Below are 14,517 nucleotides of genomic sequence, written 5' to 3'. Positions count from 1 at the left end.
GCAGATCACAGAGGAGACAGGTGAGCAGAGCACAGATCATGGAGGTGAGAGGTGAGGGAGAGCGGACAGCAGATCACGGGGGTGAGAGGTGAGGGAGAGCGGACAGCAGATCACGGGGGTGAGAGGTGAGGGAGAGCGGACAGCAGATCACGGGGGTGAGAGGTGAGGGAGAGCGGACAGCAGATCACGGGGGTGAGAGGTGAGGGAGAGCGGACAGCAGATCACGGGGGTGAGAGGTGAGGGAGAGCGGACAGCAGATCACGGGGGTGAGAGGTGAGGGAGAGTGGACAGCAGATCACGGGGGTGAGAGGTGAGGGAGAGTGGACAGCAGATCACGGGGGTGAGAGGTGAGGGAGAGCGGACAGCAGATCACGGGGGTGAGAGGTGAGGGAGAGCGGACAGCAGATCACGGGGGTGAGAGGTGAGGGAGAGCGGACAGCAGATCACGGGGGTGAGAGGTGAGGGAGAGCGGACAGCAGATCACGGGGGTGAGAGGTGAGGGAGCACACATCACGGGGGTGAGAGGTGAGGGAGCACACATCACGGGGGTGACAGGGGAGGGAGCGCACAGATCACGGGGGTGACAGGGGAGGGAGCGCACAGATCACGGGGGTGACAGGGGAGGGAGCGCACAGATCACGGGGGTGACAGGGGAGGGAGCGCACAGATCACGGGGGTGACAGGGGAGGGAGCGCACAGATCACGGGGGTGACAGGGGAGGGAGCGCACAGATCACGGGGGTGACAGGGGAGGGAGCGCACAGATCACGGGGGTGACAGGGGAGGGAGCGCACAGATCACGGGGGTGACAGGGGAGGGAGCGCACAGATCACGGGGGTGACAGGGGAGGGAGCGCACAGATCACGGGGGTGACAGGGGAGGGAGCGCACACATCACGGGGGTGACAGGGGAGGGAGCGCACACATCACGGGGGTGACAGGGGAGGGAGCGCACACATCACGGGGGTGACAGGGGAGGGAGCGCACACATCACGGGGGTGACAGGGGAAGGAGCGCACACATCACGGGGGTGACAGGGGAGGGAGCGCACACATCACGGGGGTGACAGGGGAGGGAGCGCACATCACGGGGGTGACAGGGGAGGGAGCGCACATCACGGGGGTGACAGGGGAGGGAGCGCACATCACGGGGGTGACGGGAGGGAGCGCACATCACGGGGGTGACAGGGGAGGGAGCGCACATCACGGGGGTGACAGGGGAGGGAGCGCACATCACGGGGGTGACAGGGGAGGGAGCGCACATCACGGCGGTGACAGGGGAGGGAGCGCACATCACAGCGGTGACAGGGGAGGGAGCGCACATCACAGCGGTGACAGGGGAGGGAGCGCACATCACGGCGGTGACAGGGGAGGGAGCGCACATCACGGCGGTGACAGGGGAGGGAGCGCACATCACGGCGGTGACAGGGGAGGGAGCGCACATCACGGCGGTGACAGGGGAGGGAGCGCACATCACGGCGGTGACAGGGGAGGGAGCGCACATCACAGCGGTGACAGGGGAGGGAGCGCACATCACGGGGGTGACAAGGGGAGGGGGCGAGTAGCCGATCACGGGGGTGAGAGGTGGGGGGGAGCGGGCAGCACATAACGGAGGAGAGGGGGCGTGGCCGGGCAGCACATAACGGAGGAGGAAGCGGGCAGCTGATCTCGAGTGGAGGGGGCTGGCAGCACATCACGGAGGTGAGGGGACGAGCAGCCGATCACGAGGGAAAGGGGCCGGGCAGCAGATCGGGGGGGACCGGTGGCACTGTGGCAGATGGAGGGCGGCGGATTGGGAGGTGTGGGGGTGAGGGTGCGAGCAGCAGATACGAGGGGTGGGGGTGCGGGCAGCAGATCGGGTGGCAGATCGCGGAGGGCAGCGGCGGATCGGGAGGTGTGGGGGTGCGGGCAGCAGATCGGGTGGCAGATCGCGGAGGGCAGCGGCGGATCGGGAGGTGTGGGGGTGAGGGTGCGGGCAGCAGATACGAGGGGTGGGGGTGAGGGTGCGGGCAGCAGATACGAGAGGTGGGGGTGCGGGTGGCAGATGGCAGCGGCGGATCGGGAGGCCGGTTTCATACAGTGCAATGGCAGCGCGGCAACTTCCGGGTCCCATGCTCCGGTCACATAACAGCATGGGACCGGAGCTTGTCGCCCTGCCATTGCACTGTGTACACTCACTGTGCTGGCGTGCTGCAGGGCCGACAAGTGAAGCTGATGGGGCGGTCACCGGCAACAGGTCCACTGTGATTGGAGACAGCGGTCACAAGGCCGATCTCTCCAATCAGAGCTACTGGAGCTGGGGGAGGGTGATCCAGTGAGGTCACCCAGCTCCAGCCAATGGCCAGTGCTATAGCTGCACTGGCCAGGGCTGGATTTCAATGTTTCAGTCATTTTAAATGCCTGGAACATTACAGTGGCTGTGATTGGCTGACGAACACCGCTCAACCAATCACAGCCTCCGTAGGTCCGGGGAGGAGGCACCACCCCTCCTGAGGTCAGGTACAGGTCCCCTCCTCCCCGAATCTGCGGTTTATGCTAACTTTTCGCAGTCATCGGAGGCTCCGGTGCCGCGATTACGCCATGACGGAAAGATCCGTCCTTAGTCGTTAAGGCCCAGGGCACCATGACGGATCTTTCCGTCCATGGTCGTGAAGGGGTTAAAGACCTTTATCGCATGCGATGTATATCACTACACAAATCAAAGACAGCTAGTCATGATCAATGCAGAAGTCTGATTTATTAGGCAGTTACAGGGGATAATATCTAAGCCCCTTGGCTGAGGGCCAGGGGTGCCTACTATAATCCAATTGGTTAAGTTGCAAAAAGAGCTTACGTCGAGTAATATATATGTATGCATTTCATAATGTTATATTAAGCTAACTCAGCATGTATTAAAATAAAAGTATGTCTTATGATAGAGTGGAAAATCCCAATGTCTGATATAGCCAGACATGGGCGTGTTGCAAAGAAAAACAAGCGCCATTTTATTAGTCCAGATTTTCTGTTATATTCAATATGTATTAAATTCCATCCATAACACACCCTTTCAACTAGTCCTTGCGCTCATTAGCATATCATAAAAGGATATTTAGAAATAAAGAGATCTTAAGAAAAAGTAGTTCTAAATATCCTTTTAGGATATGCTAATGAGCGCAAGGACTAGTTGAAAGGGTGTCATTTCCCCCGACTAGTCCGCCCGCTTTGCATATTGGCATGCCCACAGGGGCCTGCTAACATGCTATTCGATGCCCATTGCCCAGCGTCATCAGCCGTCTCCCCCCCCCCCCCCCCCCCCCCCCCCCCCGGCCCCCCCCCCCACCCCCCCCCCCCCCCCCCCCCCCCCACCCCCCCCCCCCCCCCCCACACCCCCCCCCCCCCCCACCACCCCCCCCCCCCCACCCCCCCCCCCCCCCCCCACCCCCAGTGTCCATTGTCACCACCTCAGACACTGGGTATAGGCTCAGTGCGCTTCCACCTTCAGAGGTGTAGTGCACGTGGAGGGAAGCGCACTGAGCCTAAACCCCGCGTCTGAGGTGATAACAAGGGACACCGATACATGCGTAACCGCTGATGACGCTGGGCAATGGGCACTGCATAGCCTGTTCGTACGTCCCTGTGGGCGTGCTATCATGCTAAGAGGGCAGACTAGATGGGGGAAGAAACGCCCTTGCAACTAGTCCCTGCGCTCATTAGCATATCATAAATCCTTTTTCTAAAGATCTCAATCTATGCTAGATACAGGGACGATTAGGCAGGGATTAGCAATATACAGCCTGAACTGCTCGTGGTTCTGGGTGCATATTGCATCTGACAGGTTTCCTATAAAATACTGACTGCAAGATTTCAGCTGTACATGTTAAACCCAGAAATGTCTCGGTAAATTAAAGAAAAAATAGTTTAATAGCCATCTGGGACTGAGCTGAGTGACCGGTGTATCACTGCATGTGTGTATAGGGGGAGACCTGTCACTTCAGCGGAGCGGGTGGGGAGAAGCCGCCAGGGACCAGCCTGTCTGACTAGTCACATGTACGGCCCAATCCCCAGTGGCTAATAAACTGTTTTCTGAGATGCCGCAGCAGTTCAATCATGCAGCCATGGTCTGATATCATTATCACGTTTCACCTCCCGTCAGCGTCGCTCTGTCCCTGTGACGCTGGGTGTGTGAGAGGAAGTGTTGCGTCTCTACACCCCATTTCCCACCATTCCTCCTCAATGTTAAGCCCTCCTATGGGCACAGGCTTCGCGTTCCTTCTGCGCAGGTGCCAGCGAGTCACTTGTGTAGCGCAAGGTTTCTGTGTGCTGGAAAAGACGGCGTGGAAGCACCAGAGACTCGCCGGTACTTGTGTAGTGCAACGTGTCTGTATGCCGGAGAAGACTGGGAGCGGAAGCGCCAGAGACTCGCCGGTACTTGTGTAGTGCAACGTGTCTGTATGCCGGAGAAGACTGGGAGCGGAAGCGCCAGAGACTCGCCGATACTTGTGTAGTGCAACGTGCCTGTATGCCGGAGAAGACTGGGAGCGGAAGCGCCAGAGACTCGCCGATACTTGTGTAGTGCAACGTGTCTGTATGCCGGAGAAGACTGGGAGCGGAAGCGCCAGAGACTCGCCGATACATGATGGGAGTACATCTCATGCGGCAGGGCACAGCAGCTCAGAGACGCACCAAATTCATTAGGAGACACGCACCTCAGAATAAGTTTGGAGCACCTATTGCAGAACACTGAACATCAAGAGCGGCAGGCAAAAAACTAGTCTTGAGGAATGGGCCCGAGACTCTGCCTGCACCTTTGGCATGGTGTAAGCAACAAATTCCGGTAAAACATCCCTCTCCAGCATCCGCTGAACTATCATTGCAAGGTTTAAGAAAAACTAAGAAAAAAGAGTAATAAAGCAAAACACTTACTGAGACCATAGACTCGGTCAGCACTTCTTCATTCACTTCAAGGATGACATTTTTAATCTCCTCATAGGGCATACGATATGATCCTAAGTAGATTGCTGTGTACCAAAATAATATGTATTACAGCTACACAAAGCTAAAAATAAATAAGGCAAACAATCAAAAGCATTCCCTGCTATTGTCTATGATCGCAATCACTTGTTTATAGGACACCAATTACACTATTCACTTTGTTAATTTTATATTTCAGAATTTCTGGGAAATAGGGCACTAACTATTCAGATGGCAGACGTGGAGTATAGGGTGGCTCCACTGAGCAGGACCTGAAGAAGGGTAGGCCTACACCCAAATTTCCTACACGATAATTGACCAAGAAGATACGTCAGGGAAAGAGCATTCACTGACCATTCTAAATAAGCTGGCAAATACCCAAAGAAAGAGCGAAACGCTCATTAATTGGGTGTGACAATTTTATAGATTTGTAACAAAAAAAAATTTTGCATAAAAAGGGGGGAAGTCCACTACTTGGTCAACCCCTACTCATTCCTCATTCGCCCCCGCTAAAAAATAAAAAAATAAGCCTATACTGACCTCTGATGCGCCCGCATTTCCATAGATGTCTGAAGTCATGTTTACAGGACCAATGTGGCATGGGTATGACATGCGAGCCCCGCAACCAATCAGAGCCGAATGTGGGGTGAAGGAAGCTGGCACTGATTGGTTGGGGGACTCTCGTGTCTTAATGTCACGTGGGTACTGTGAATACTGCTTCAGACTTACTGTATTTTAAGGGGGTTAATAAGGGGAATGAGAAGGGGTTGTCCAAGGAGTGGACAACCCCTTAAAAAATCATCACTTTCAGCAGCACAACGCTCTGTGTAAGCAAGAGCTGATATAATTACATTACCTATAATTCTATGTTCATCGGCCTGCCTAAATAAGCCACCATTGTTCAGCTTGTCTATAGCCAATTATTGGCCATTTAAACTATGCAAAAAAAAAAGGGTTAACTTGATAAAGTATAAAGAGGGTAAATCCTCTTTGTACCTAGGTGGCAGATATTATCAAGGTGGCCATGCAGGAGGCAATACCATCCCTTCTTGGGTTGGTTTCCTTAGGTCAAGTCAGACAAGCGCTGAATATTGTGGACCGGTGACATTAATGTGTGGATAAGACTTAGGCTGCTTTCACACATCCGGTTTTTCCTGTGCGGCACAATACGGCGCTTTGCAGAAAAACCGCAACCGGTTTTTTTTGCCGTCGGTTGCGTTTTTTTTGCATAGACTTTCATTAGTGCCGAATTGTGCCACATGCGGCAGATTGAGCCGATGCGGCGGCCGGATGGAACGTTGCCTGGCACATTTTTTTGTCTGGCAAAAAAAACCAAAACGCATCGCGCCGCATCCGGACGATGCGGCACGATTTGCAATGCATGCCTATGGACGCCGCATGCGGCGTCCTGCGGTGAACAATGCATCCGGCCGCCGCATGCGTTTTTTTCCACTGCGCATGCTCAGAACCGTGCCGCAAGCGGCAAAAAATGGACGGGCCGCATGTCAAAAACTTATGCAAAGGATGCGGTTTTGTCACCGCATCCCTTGCATAGGTTTTAGAGCCGGATTGGCCGGCTCTGCTAAAACCGGAGGTGTGAAAGCAGCCTGTGTTCAGCTTTGTGTGCTGGTCCATATAGCAGACGGGGGAAGGGGCTGCCTACTATTTACATGCGCTAGCCAGCTATGTACTTTGGATCAGACTAGCACTTATTGCAGTTATTTTCCATGAAGTCCATATGGAAAATGGCCTTTGTTATTACACATGGGCTAACATTGCCTGTGCGTGGTCCGAAAATGCGCTTACGTGAACTTAGACCAAAATTGGTATTCCCATCGCCAAGATACTCTCCCAATATGTAGTAGGTGTAGTAATATTATTATTATTATTATCATTATTATTATTAATAATATCAGCAAATACCTCCATTTAGAAATGCAGTATAGTTCTTCTGATTAGCAATATTACTTACCTCATGTGCAGGGCACTGGCGTTTAGGTATCCAAGGGTACGGCCACTCATATAGTGACTGTTCGTTGCTGATAGTTGTAACCATAGATACCCTAAGCTGCAATGATTAAGGACTGTGTTTTTTCATTCCTCGAGTCTGAAACGCGTCAAGTATTCATTCTTTCGTGTGGTCTTGGAACCTTTTGTACCGTTATAACTTTTAATATGACCTAATAACGTTTTTAGGATTTTATCTTACTGAAATCGGTGCTGGGTCCTCCCCCCTCCTTCCTCTGGCTCCTAAGCTGCAATGCCCTGCACATTAGGTAAGACATGGCTAATCAGGAGAACTATACATACTTCTAATTGGAGGTATTTGATTATATTATTATTACTATTAGACCTACTACGTATTGGTATAGGATCTTGGCGATGAGAATATATCTTTAAAAGCAACAAGTTTACTAAGCAGCTGTAAGTGTCGCTTTGGTAACATATGCCCCCTCGCTAAAGATTGTACACAGAGCCTCACGTTATAATTTAATCGGCATTACAGGCAAACACTGGGAGAAAACATTTATATAATGGCACAGATCCTGCTCATGCAATTAATAAAATTGACAGACAGAATGGAGGCGTGATCTGGGAATTTAGGGGTCCCCTTCATACTATACATATCCTATGTGACACCCTGGGACTATGGGGCTGATAAGAAGTGAATCGAAGAAAAAATGTATTCCAGATTACACTGAGCATGTATAGTAGGCAGATCATCACGATTGTTATATACTGCTTCTCTAGGTATACAGGGTCAGTGACTACATGGATTTATGAAAAAGTATGGTCAGTTTACATCCTCCACACAATGTTGTATGCCGCATCAGGCACTGAACAGCAGGTATACATTGATCTAAAGCAAACTTGGCTAAAGTTTCATTGTGGCGGCTGGAGAGAAACAGCTGCAGGAGCCTGCACCGAGCCCTCCATCTGCTGCATTGTCTGCCCTCTTTTGTGTAGGGCACCAGCTTAGGTCACGGTTGTAAGGAATCCTTCAAGGTCTATAGTGTGCGTCACTACTTAGAAACTATTGTCAGAAGTTTTGGAGTAAAGGCCCAGTCACACTAAACAACTTACCAGCGATCCCAACAACGATACAACCTGATAGGGATCGCTGGTAAGTTGCTAGGAGGTCGCTGGTGAGATGTCACACTGCGACACTCCAGCGATCCCACCAGCAACCTGACCTGGCAGGGATCGCTGGAGCGTCGCTACACGTGGAAGCATGCTGCGCTTGGTAACTAAGGTAAATATCAGGTAACCAACCCGATATTTACCTTGGTTACCAGCGCACACCGGTTAGCGCTGGCTCCCTGCACACCTAGCCACAGTACACATCGGGTTAATTACCCAATGTGTACTCTGCTACGTGTGCAGGCAGCAGGGAGCCGGCTTCTGCGGACGCTGGTAACCACAGTAAACATCAGGTAACCAAGAAGCCCTTCCCTTGGTTACCTGATATTTACCTTCGTTACCAGCGTCCGCCGCTCTCACACTGCCAGTGCCGGCTCCTGCTCCCCTAGCCACAGTACACATTGGGTTAATTACCCGATGTGTAGTCCGGCTACGTGTGCAGGGAGCCGGCACTGACAGCATGAGAGCGGCGGACGCTGGTAACGAAGGTAAATATCGGGTAACCAAGGGAAGGGCTTCTTGGTTACCCAAGGTTTACCGTGGTTACCAGCGTCTGCAGAAGCCGGCTCCTGCTGCCTGCACATTCAGTTGTTGCTGTCTCGCTGTCACACACAGCGATCTGTGCTTCACAGCGGTAGAGCAACAACTAAAAAATGGCCCAGGACATTCAGCAACAACCAACGACCTCACAGCAGGGGCCAGGTTGTTGCTGGATGTCACACACAGCAACATCACTAGCAAGTTGTGCCTCAGCAGCGATGTGGCTTAGTGTGACGGTACCTTAAGTGTCCTTTATGTTATAGATTTCTTCAGACTTTTTGCCATGGCACAGGACTAGTCCGCACATATCATATACACTTACACAGATTCTGGGCAGTCTTTGGGTCCAATACTTTGAGTTCTTTTGCCTTTTTCTTTGGTGGCCCTTTCTTATCATCAACCTCTTGCTCTTTCTTGGCTGCAGATGAAAGAAAGAAAAAAAAAGTTAAAATAAAAGTGGAGATTAAATAAATGATGTACATTTCTATTGAGTTCCAGTTCAGCTCCAGTTATGGAAACTGTCCAAACCACAATAAACCAACACCCTAACCGCTCACCCAATATAAAGGCGCACCTGTACAAACTGAACTGCGGAGAACACTGGAGAGAGGGATCACTTGCACTTACATGTCTGGATTACATAATGGTGAACAATACCGGCACTTGTCAGAGGACTGATCGGATCCTCACTAATAAACTCCAGTCTTATTATGATTTCCTAATACTAATAACACAGTACAGAGCAGACATGTATGAGCACAAATTTGCAATTAAACGACCAGAATGGCCACTTGTGGCAACAATAAAAGGCAATCAACAGCCCAGGAAGGGTAGACTTTGGGTCCGGGATGCCTTTAAGGTATAAGTAGGCAGTGAAATAGTGAATATCGAGTACTGTATGTATTGTATATGGCTGGCTGTGTACATAAAGGTTGCCCAGTTTAGAGAAATGCATTGTTACGTCCGGTTTTGGAAAATCTGTCCTGCATTACACATAGGGCCCATTGATTACAATGTGTAATGCTTCTTTTCCCCTATGGTGGCGCTGCTAAATTGACTGCTACATGAGAATTGTGCTATAGGATAAGAACAACCCATCCCTTTAAAATTAATTAGGGTTAGAGATGAGTGGACCTGGACCTTACAGTTCGGTGTTTGTACAGAGAATGGACTTTACAAGAATAATCCGTGTTCAGGTTCTGAGTTCCGGTGCTTTACGTGTGCAGACCACTCAAGTGAGCATCGCTGTGTTTGGGTACGCTTCATGTTCATGCGGAATGAATCGTAGCATGCTGTGATTGGCAGCGAGTCTTGGCTCACGCACCCCCATACAAGTCTATGGGAGCGTGTGAAACATCGCACTGCACTTGCATGTCATCCGACCGCAGTGCGATGTACGCAGAGACAGACAGCGGAGGACATGGGGTGAAAGTACTCCCTCCATCTTCTCCACACCGGTGATGCGATCACAAGATCACATCCCAGTCACACGACCCTTGGTTGACGCTCGCAGCAGAGGGTCATTAACATATCACTTCCGATGGTCTCGCATCAGAAGCTATACGCAAGTGGAACTGTACCCTTACTCGTGTTCTAGACAGTTTCAAGAACTCAACTGATCCTGATGGTGGCCTAATCCAGCAGAAGTCATTGCGCTTAGCCACAGGGACTCTGTATAACAAATATTCTGACCAATCTATGGTTTTCTAGAAACTGCAGTCACTTTTCATGTATATGGTAATTGTTACATGTTCTCTGTATATTGTACTTACTTTGGCCCTGGAAAGATTGGAGGATCTCTCCAATTTGCTCAGACTGTTGCAAGCTTTTCCTACTGAATCGGAGAGCAAAATAAGAGACCGAAAGCCGGATTCCATCAGTGTGCCACTTACTGGGCCACTTGCAGTAATTTTGATAAAATCATTGTTTTCTCAACAGGACTAGTAAACTTGATGACAGGTAGTCCTCCATATTCATTAGCTCTGTAGAACCCCACATCTGATTGCTCGTTTACTGCCTATGCACAGTATACATAGAAAGCTGCCAATCAGTGGTGTGAGCAGGGTTATACAGAGCTCGGTACTAAAAAAAAATATCAAAACTACAGCAAGAAGCCCAGAATGGGGCAGAATGCTAGAATCACCTGCTTTATGCTGCTCTCAATAAGCAGCAAAAACCTAGAGACAGAGTCCTTTTAAATAAAATGCAATTAATTATATGGAAAACATGGAAAAATATTGTGTAATACAAGGATCACTCCTGTATAACTGGTGAAGACGGCAATGGGCAATGTACGCTGGCATCCCCATTACAGTCAGGAATATTCCCCTCTGACAATGGCATGTACAGCAGAGGAATATACCCTGTATGGGTCCGGCTGATCCAGACGTAGAGATTACAGAGTGCAATGAGGGCGGACCAGTAGCACAATCTCCATTGTAACACTTATTCGGCCGCTACATCCATTTCTCCATATAGCCTTTTTGTTAACCCTTTGGATCTCACATTGTGTACGTTATATGAATGCAGCAGTTGTTTTGCCTCTGTAGGATGTGAAATATACACTGGAGACTGATATCCATCCTGCCAGGAAGCCATGTGCTTATACTCCGGGGAAAAGCCGAAACAATGCTCAACAGCTGCCATTCACCACTATATACAGACTGTGCGGATACAGGTCACTTCCATTTATTACATAAGGAGGGAAAAACCCTACATGGAGGATGGAGGAAGGCAGGGTAATAAGGTGACTTCTCGCAGCATGAGGCCCGATCACAGCACAGGAAAGACTTTGTCCTCCCTAGGATACATCCATCATTTACACAAATCCTTGAGGGCCTTGACAGTTGACTGCAGAAAGATAATTGACATGAATAACGGGGCGTATATAGAATATACATAGTGATCTAAATACCACAATCCTACAATCTCCCAGATATTTATCCTGGAGATTCTCCGATTGCTGCAACTCCCAAATGCCCAAAATTACATTCAGCAATATATTACATATTGTGGCCCGTAAAGGTGACCCTGAGCGGAGACCTATGGACTGGTGTCATGTCACCCTAAGCGGAGACCTATGGACTTGCGTCACCTCACCGTGAGCGGAGACCTATGGACTGGCGTCATCTCACCCTGAGCGGGGAGCTATGGGCTGGTGTCATCTCACCCTGAGCGGAGACCTATGGACTGGCGTCATCTCACCCTGAGCGGAGACCTATGGACTGGCGTCATCTCACCCTGAGCGGAGACCTATGGACTGGCGTCATCTCACCCTGAGCGGAGACCTATGGACTGGCGTCATCTCACCCTGAGCGGAGACCTATGGACTGGCGTCATCTCACCTTGAGCGGAGACCTATGGACTGGTGTCATCTCACCCTGAGCAGAGACCTATGGACTGGTGTCATCTCACCCTGAGCGGAGACCTATGCACTGGTGTCATCTCACCCTGAGCGGAGACCTATGGACTGGTGTCATCTCACCCTGAGCGGAGACCTATGGACTGGTGTCATCTCACCCTGAGCGGAGACCTATGCACTGGTGTCATCTCACCCTGAGCGGAGACCTATGCACTGGTGTCATCTCACCCTGAGCGGAGACCTATGGACTGGCGTCATCTCACCCTGAGCGGGGAGCTATGGCCTGGCGTCATCTCACCCTGAGCGGAGACCTATGGACTGGCGTCATCTCACCCTGAGCGGAGACCTATGGACTGGCGTCATCACACCCTGAGCGGCGACCTATGGACTGGTGTCATCTCACCCTGAGCAGAGACCTATGGACTGGTGTCATCTCACCCTGAGCGGAGACCTATGCACTGGTGTCATCTCACCCTGAGCGGAGACCTATGGGACTGGCATCATCTCACCCTGAGCGGCGACCTATGGACTGGTGTCATCTCACCCTGAGCAGAGACCTATGGACTGGTGTCATCTCACCCTGAGCGGAGACCTATGGACTGGTGTCATCTCACCCTGAGCAGAGACCTATGGACTGGTGTCATCTCACCCTGAGCGGAGACCTATGGACTGGTGTCATCTCACCCTGAGCAGAGACCTATAGACTGGTGTCACCTCACAGGCTTTAGGCAGTATTTTACACTAGAATAATCTGTTGCTGGATTATGTTCTATAGAGTTCCTAATCTCTACAGTTACGGTACTTTGTTCTGTTATGGTGATTATAGACAAGATAACTGAAGTCCATTTTTCCTTCATTTTTCAATAGGAAGAGACGAGCAAACTCCTACAAAACAGCTGGAAACAAAAAGCCCTGGGCTCGGAAATTGTGTATGCCCAATCCTTTTCTCTGGCTACTAGGCTCTCCACAGTCGCTGCCCACTACATGCCCTGATGGGAGGTAGTGAGGACAGAGAGTGGAACAGGAGACCATGGGAGGTAGTGAGGACAGAGAGTGGAACAGGAGACCATGGGAGGTAGTGAGGACAGAGAGTGGAACAGGAGACCATGGGAGGTAGTGAGGACAGAGAGTGGAACAGGAGACCATGGGAGGTAGTGAGGACAGAGAGTGGAACAGGAGACCATGGGAGGTAGTGAGGACAGAGAGTGGAACAGGCGACCACGGGAGGAAGTGAGGACAGTCAGAGAATGGTGCAGGCTACCACGGGAGGTAGTGAGCTCTCCATCAATGGAAATCTTTAAGCTGAGGCTGGATAAACATATAGCTGGGATGATTTAGGAAAGCCTGCACTCACAGGGTCTTGGACCCGATGGACCTTGAGGTCCCTCTACCTCTACTATTCTATGATTCTATATCTTGAGTGCCCCCTCTAGATGCAGAAAAACAGGAGGGAGGATGGTCGGATTGAGGAAATAAACGCTCCTTCGAAGCTCAGAGACTTGGCATCCTGCAGCAACAAACCCGACAATTGCCCAGTGTTAGAGCTGCGGCAGCTGGGACTCCTGGATAAAATATAAAGAGCTTTTTTTAAACGTGTGTTATAAGAAAATATTAGGAGCAGGTTTTGTAACCCACATTAAAAGGCAGATGCTAGAGAGAATAATCACTTGTGAAGTGAAGGAACAGCTGGCTGCCATCCTGCTCATACAAGTGGCTGGCACTCTGCAGACAGCTGCCATCTTAGCAACATCTGCAATGGATCACGGCGGCAGAGCGCTCGGACCCTCCGCACGGATGGCCAGTGATCACATCAGAGCAAGGGTCAGCGAAAGCCAAAGACCGGCTGATGAATATTCCATGGCTTGTAGCCATCAATAGCCTGCACGCAGAATAGAGAATGTTCAGCAGGGCGGGCAGGGGAGTGCTGCACCATGAGGCTGTGGATTACTTGTGGCCTGCCCTCTGCACAGATTACAGGACATGCTGACACATTTCACAGCATCATTGTGAAATCCGTTTTACTGTCTGCGTCATTCACACAAAATGGAGCGTACACTTAAAATGGCCTGGTACATAAAATAGCCAAAATCTCCGCAGCACAGCTCAAGTGCACACCCCTGCTGTTCAAATGTAGGAACTGCAGGCCAGTCATTTCTCCAGAATCCAATCTAATTGTACTTACAGGTCACTTCTACAAATGAGGTTAATTGAGATATGACATGAATGAGCACACGCTCGGGGTCCCCACTGGCAGCCCCCTGTCTACAGCTTCCTGCAGAAAAAAACCTTAAAGGAGACTATTCACACTAAGGACAATGTCTCTATTAATCGGAGGAGTTGTGACCACTCAGCGAAACATCCCTAAGGGGAATCCCATGGTTAAAATCAGACTGCCGGCCGCCCTCCACACCACGGCGATACGCTTTATCACCCTTAATACTCCCTTTATGATGCCCAGTATAATGGCTCTATTGTATGGGTAAAGCCAGAGTCCAGCTGCAGCGCGGACCCCTCGTATGAGTCACCGG

At 50.9% G+C, this 14,517-nt stretch overlaps 1 protein-coding gene across 1 annotated transcript in view; it reads right to left on the bottom strand.

Moving 5' to 3' along the window:
• Positions 1–9,110, bottom strand: part of LOC142275847 (protein diaphanous homolog 1-like) — a 47,330-nt gene extending 38,220 nt beyond the window's left edge. The window contains exons 1-2 of the mRNA XM_075332591.1: positions 8,951–9,110; positions 4,900–4,994 (exon numbers count right to left, since the gene is read on the bottom strand). Of these exons, the coding sequence (XP_075188706.1) occupies positions 4,900–4,994; positions 8,951–9,110 (255 nt within the window). The remainder of the gene's footprint in view (positions 1–4,899; positions 4,995–8,950) is intronic.
• Between the last annotated feature and the right edge of the window lie 5,407 nt (positions 9,111–14,517).

The sequence above is a fragment of the Anomaloglossus baeobatrachus genome, unplaced genomic scaffold (genome assembly GCF_048569485.1).
Source record: "Anomaloglossus baeobatrachus isolate aAnoBae1 unplaced genomic scaffold, aAnoBae1.hap1 Scaffold_3878, whole genome shotgun sequence".
Lineage (NCBI taxonomy): Eukaryota > Metazoa > Chordata > Amphibia > Anura > Aromobatidae > Anomaloglossus > Anomaloglossus baeobatrachus.
The sequence above is the reverse complement of the archived record's forward strand: the minus strand, read 5'-3'. Positions and strand labels throughout refer to the sequence as shown.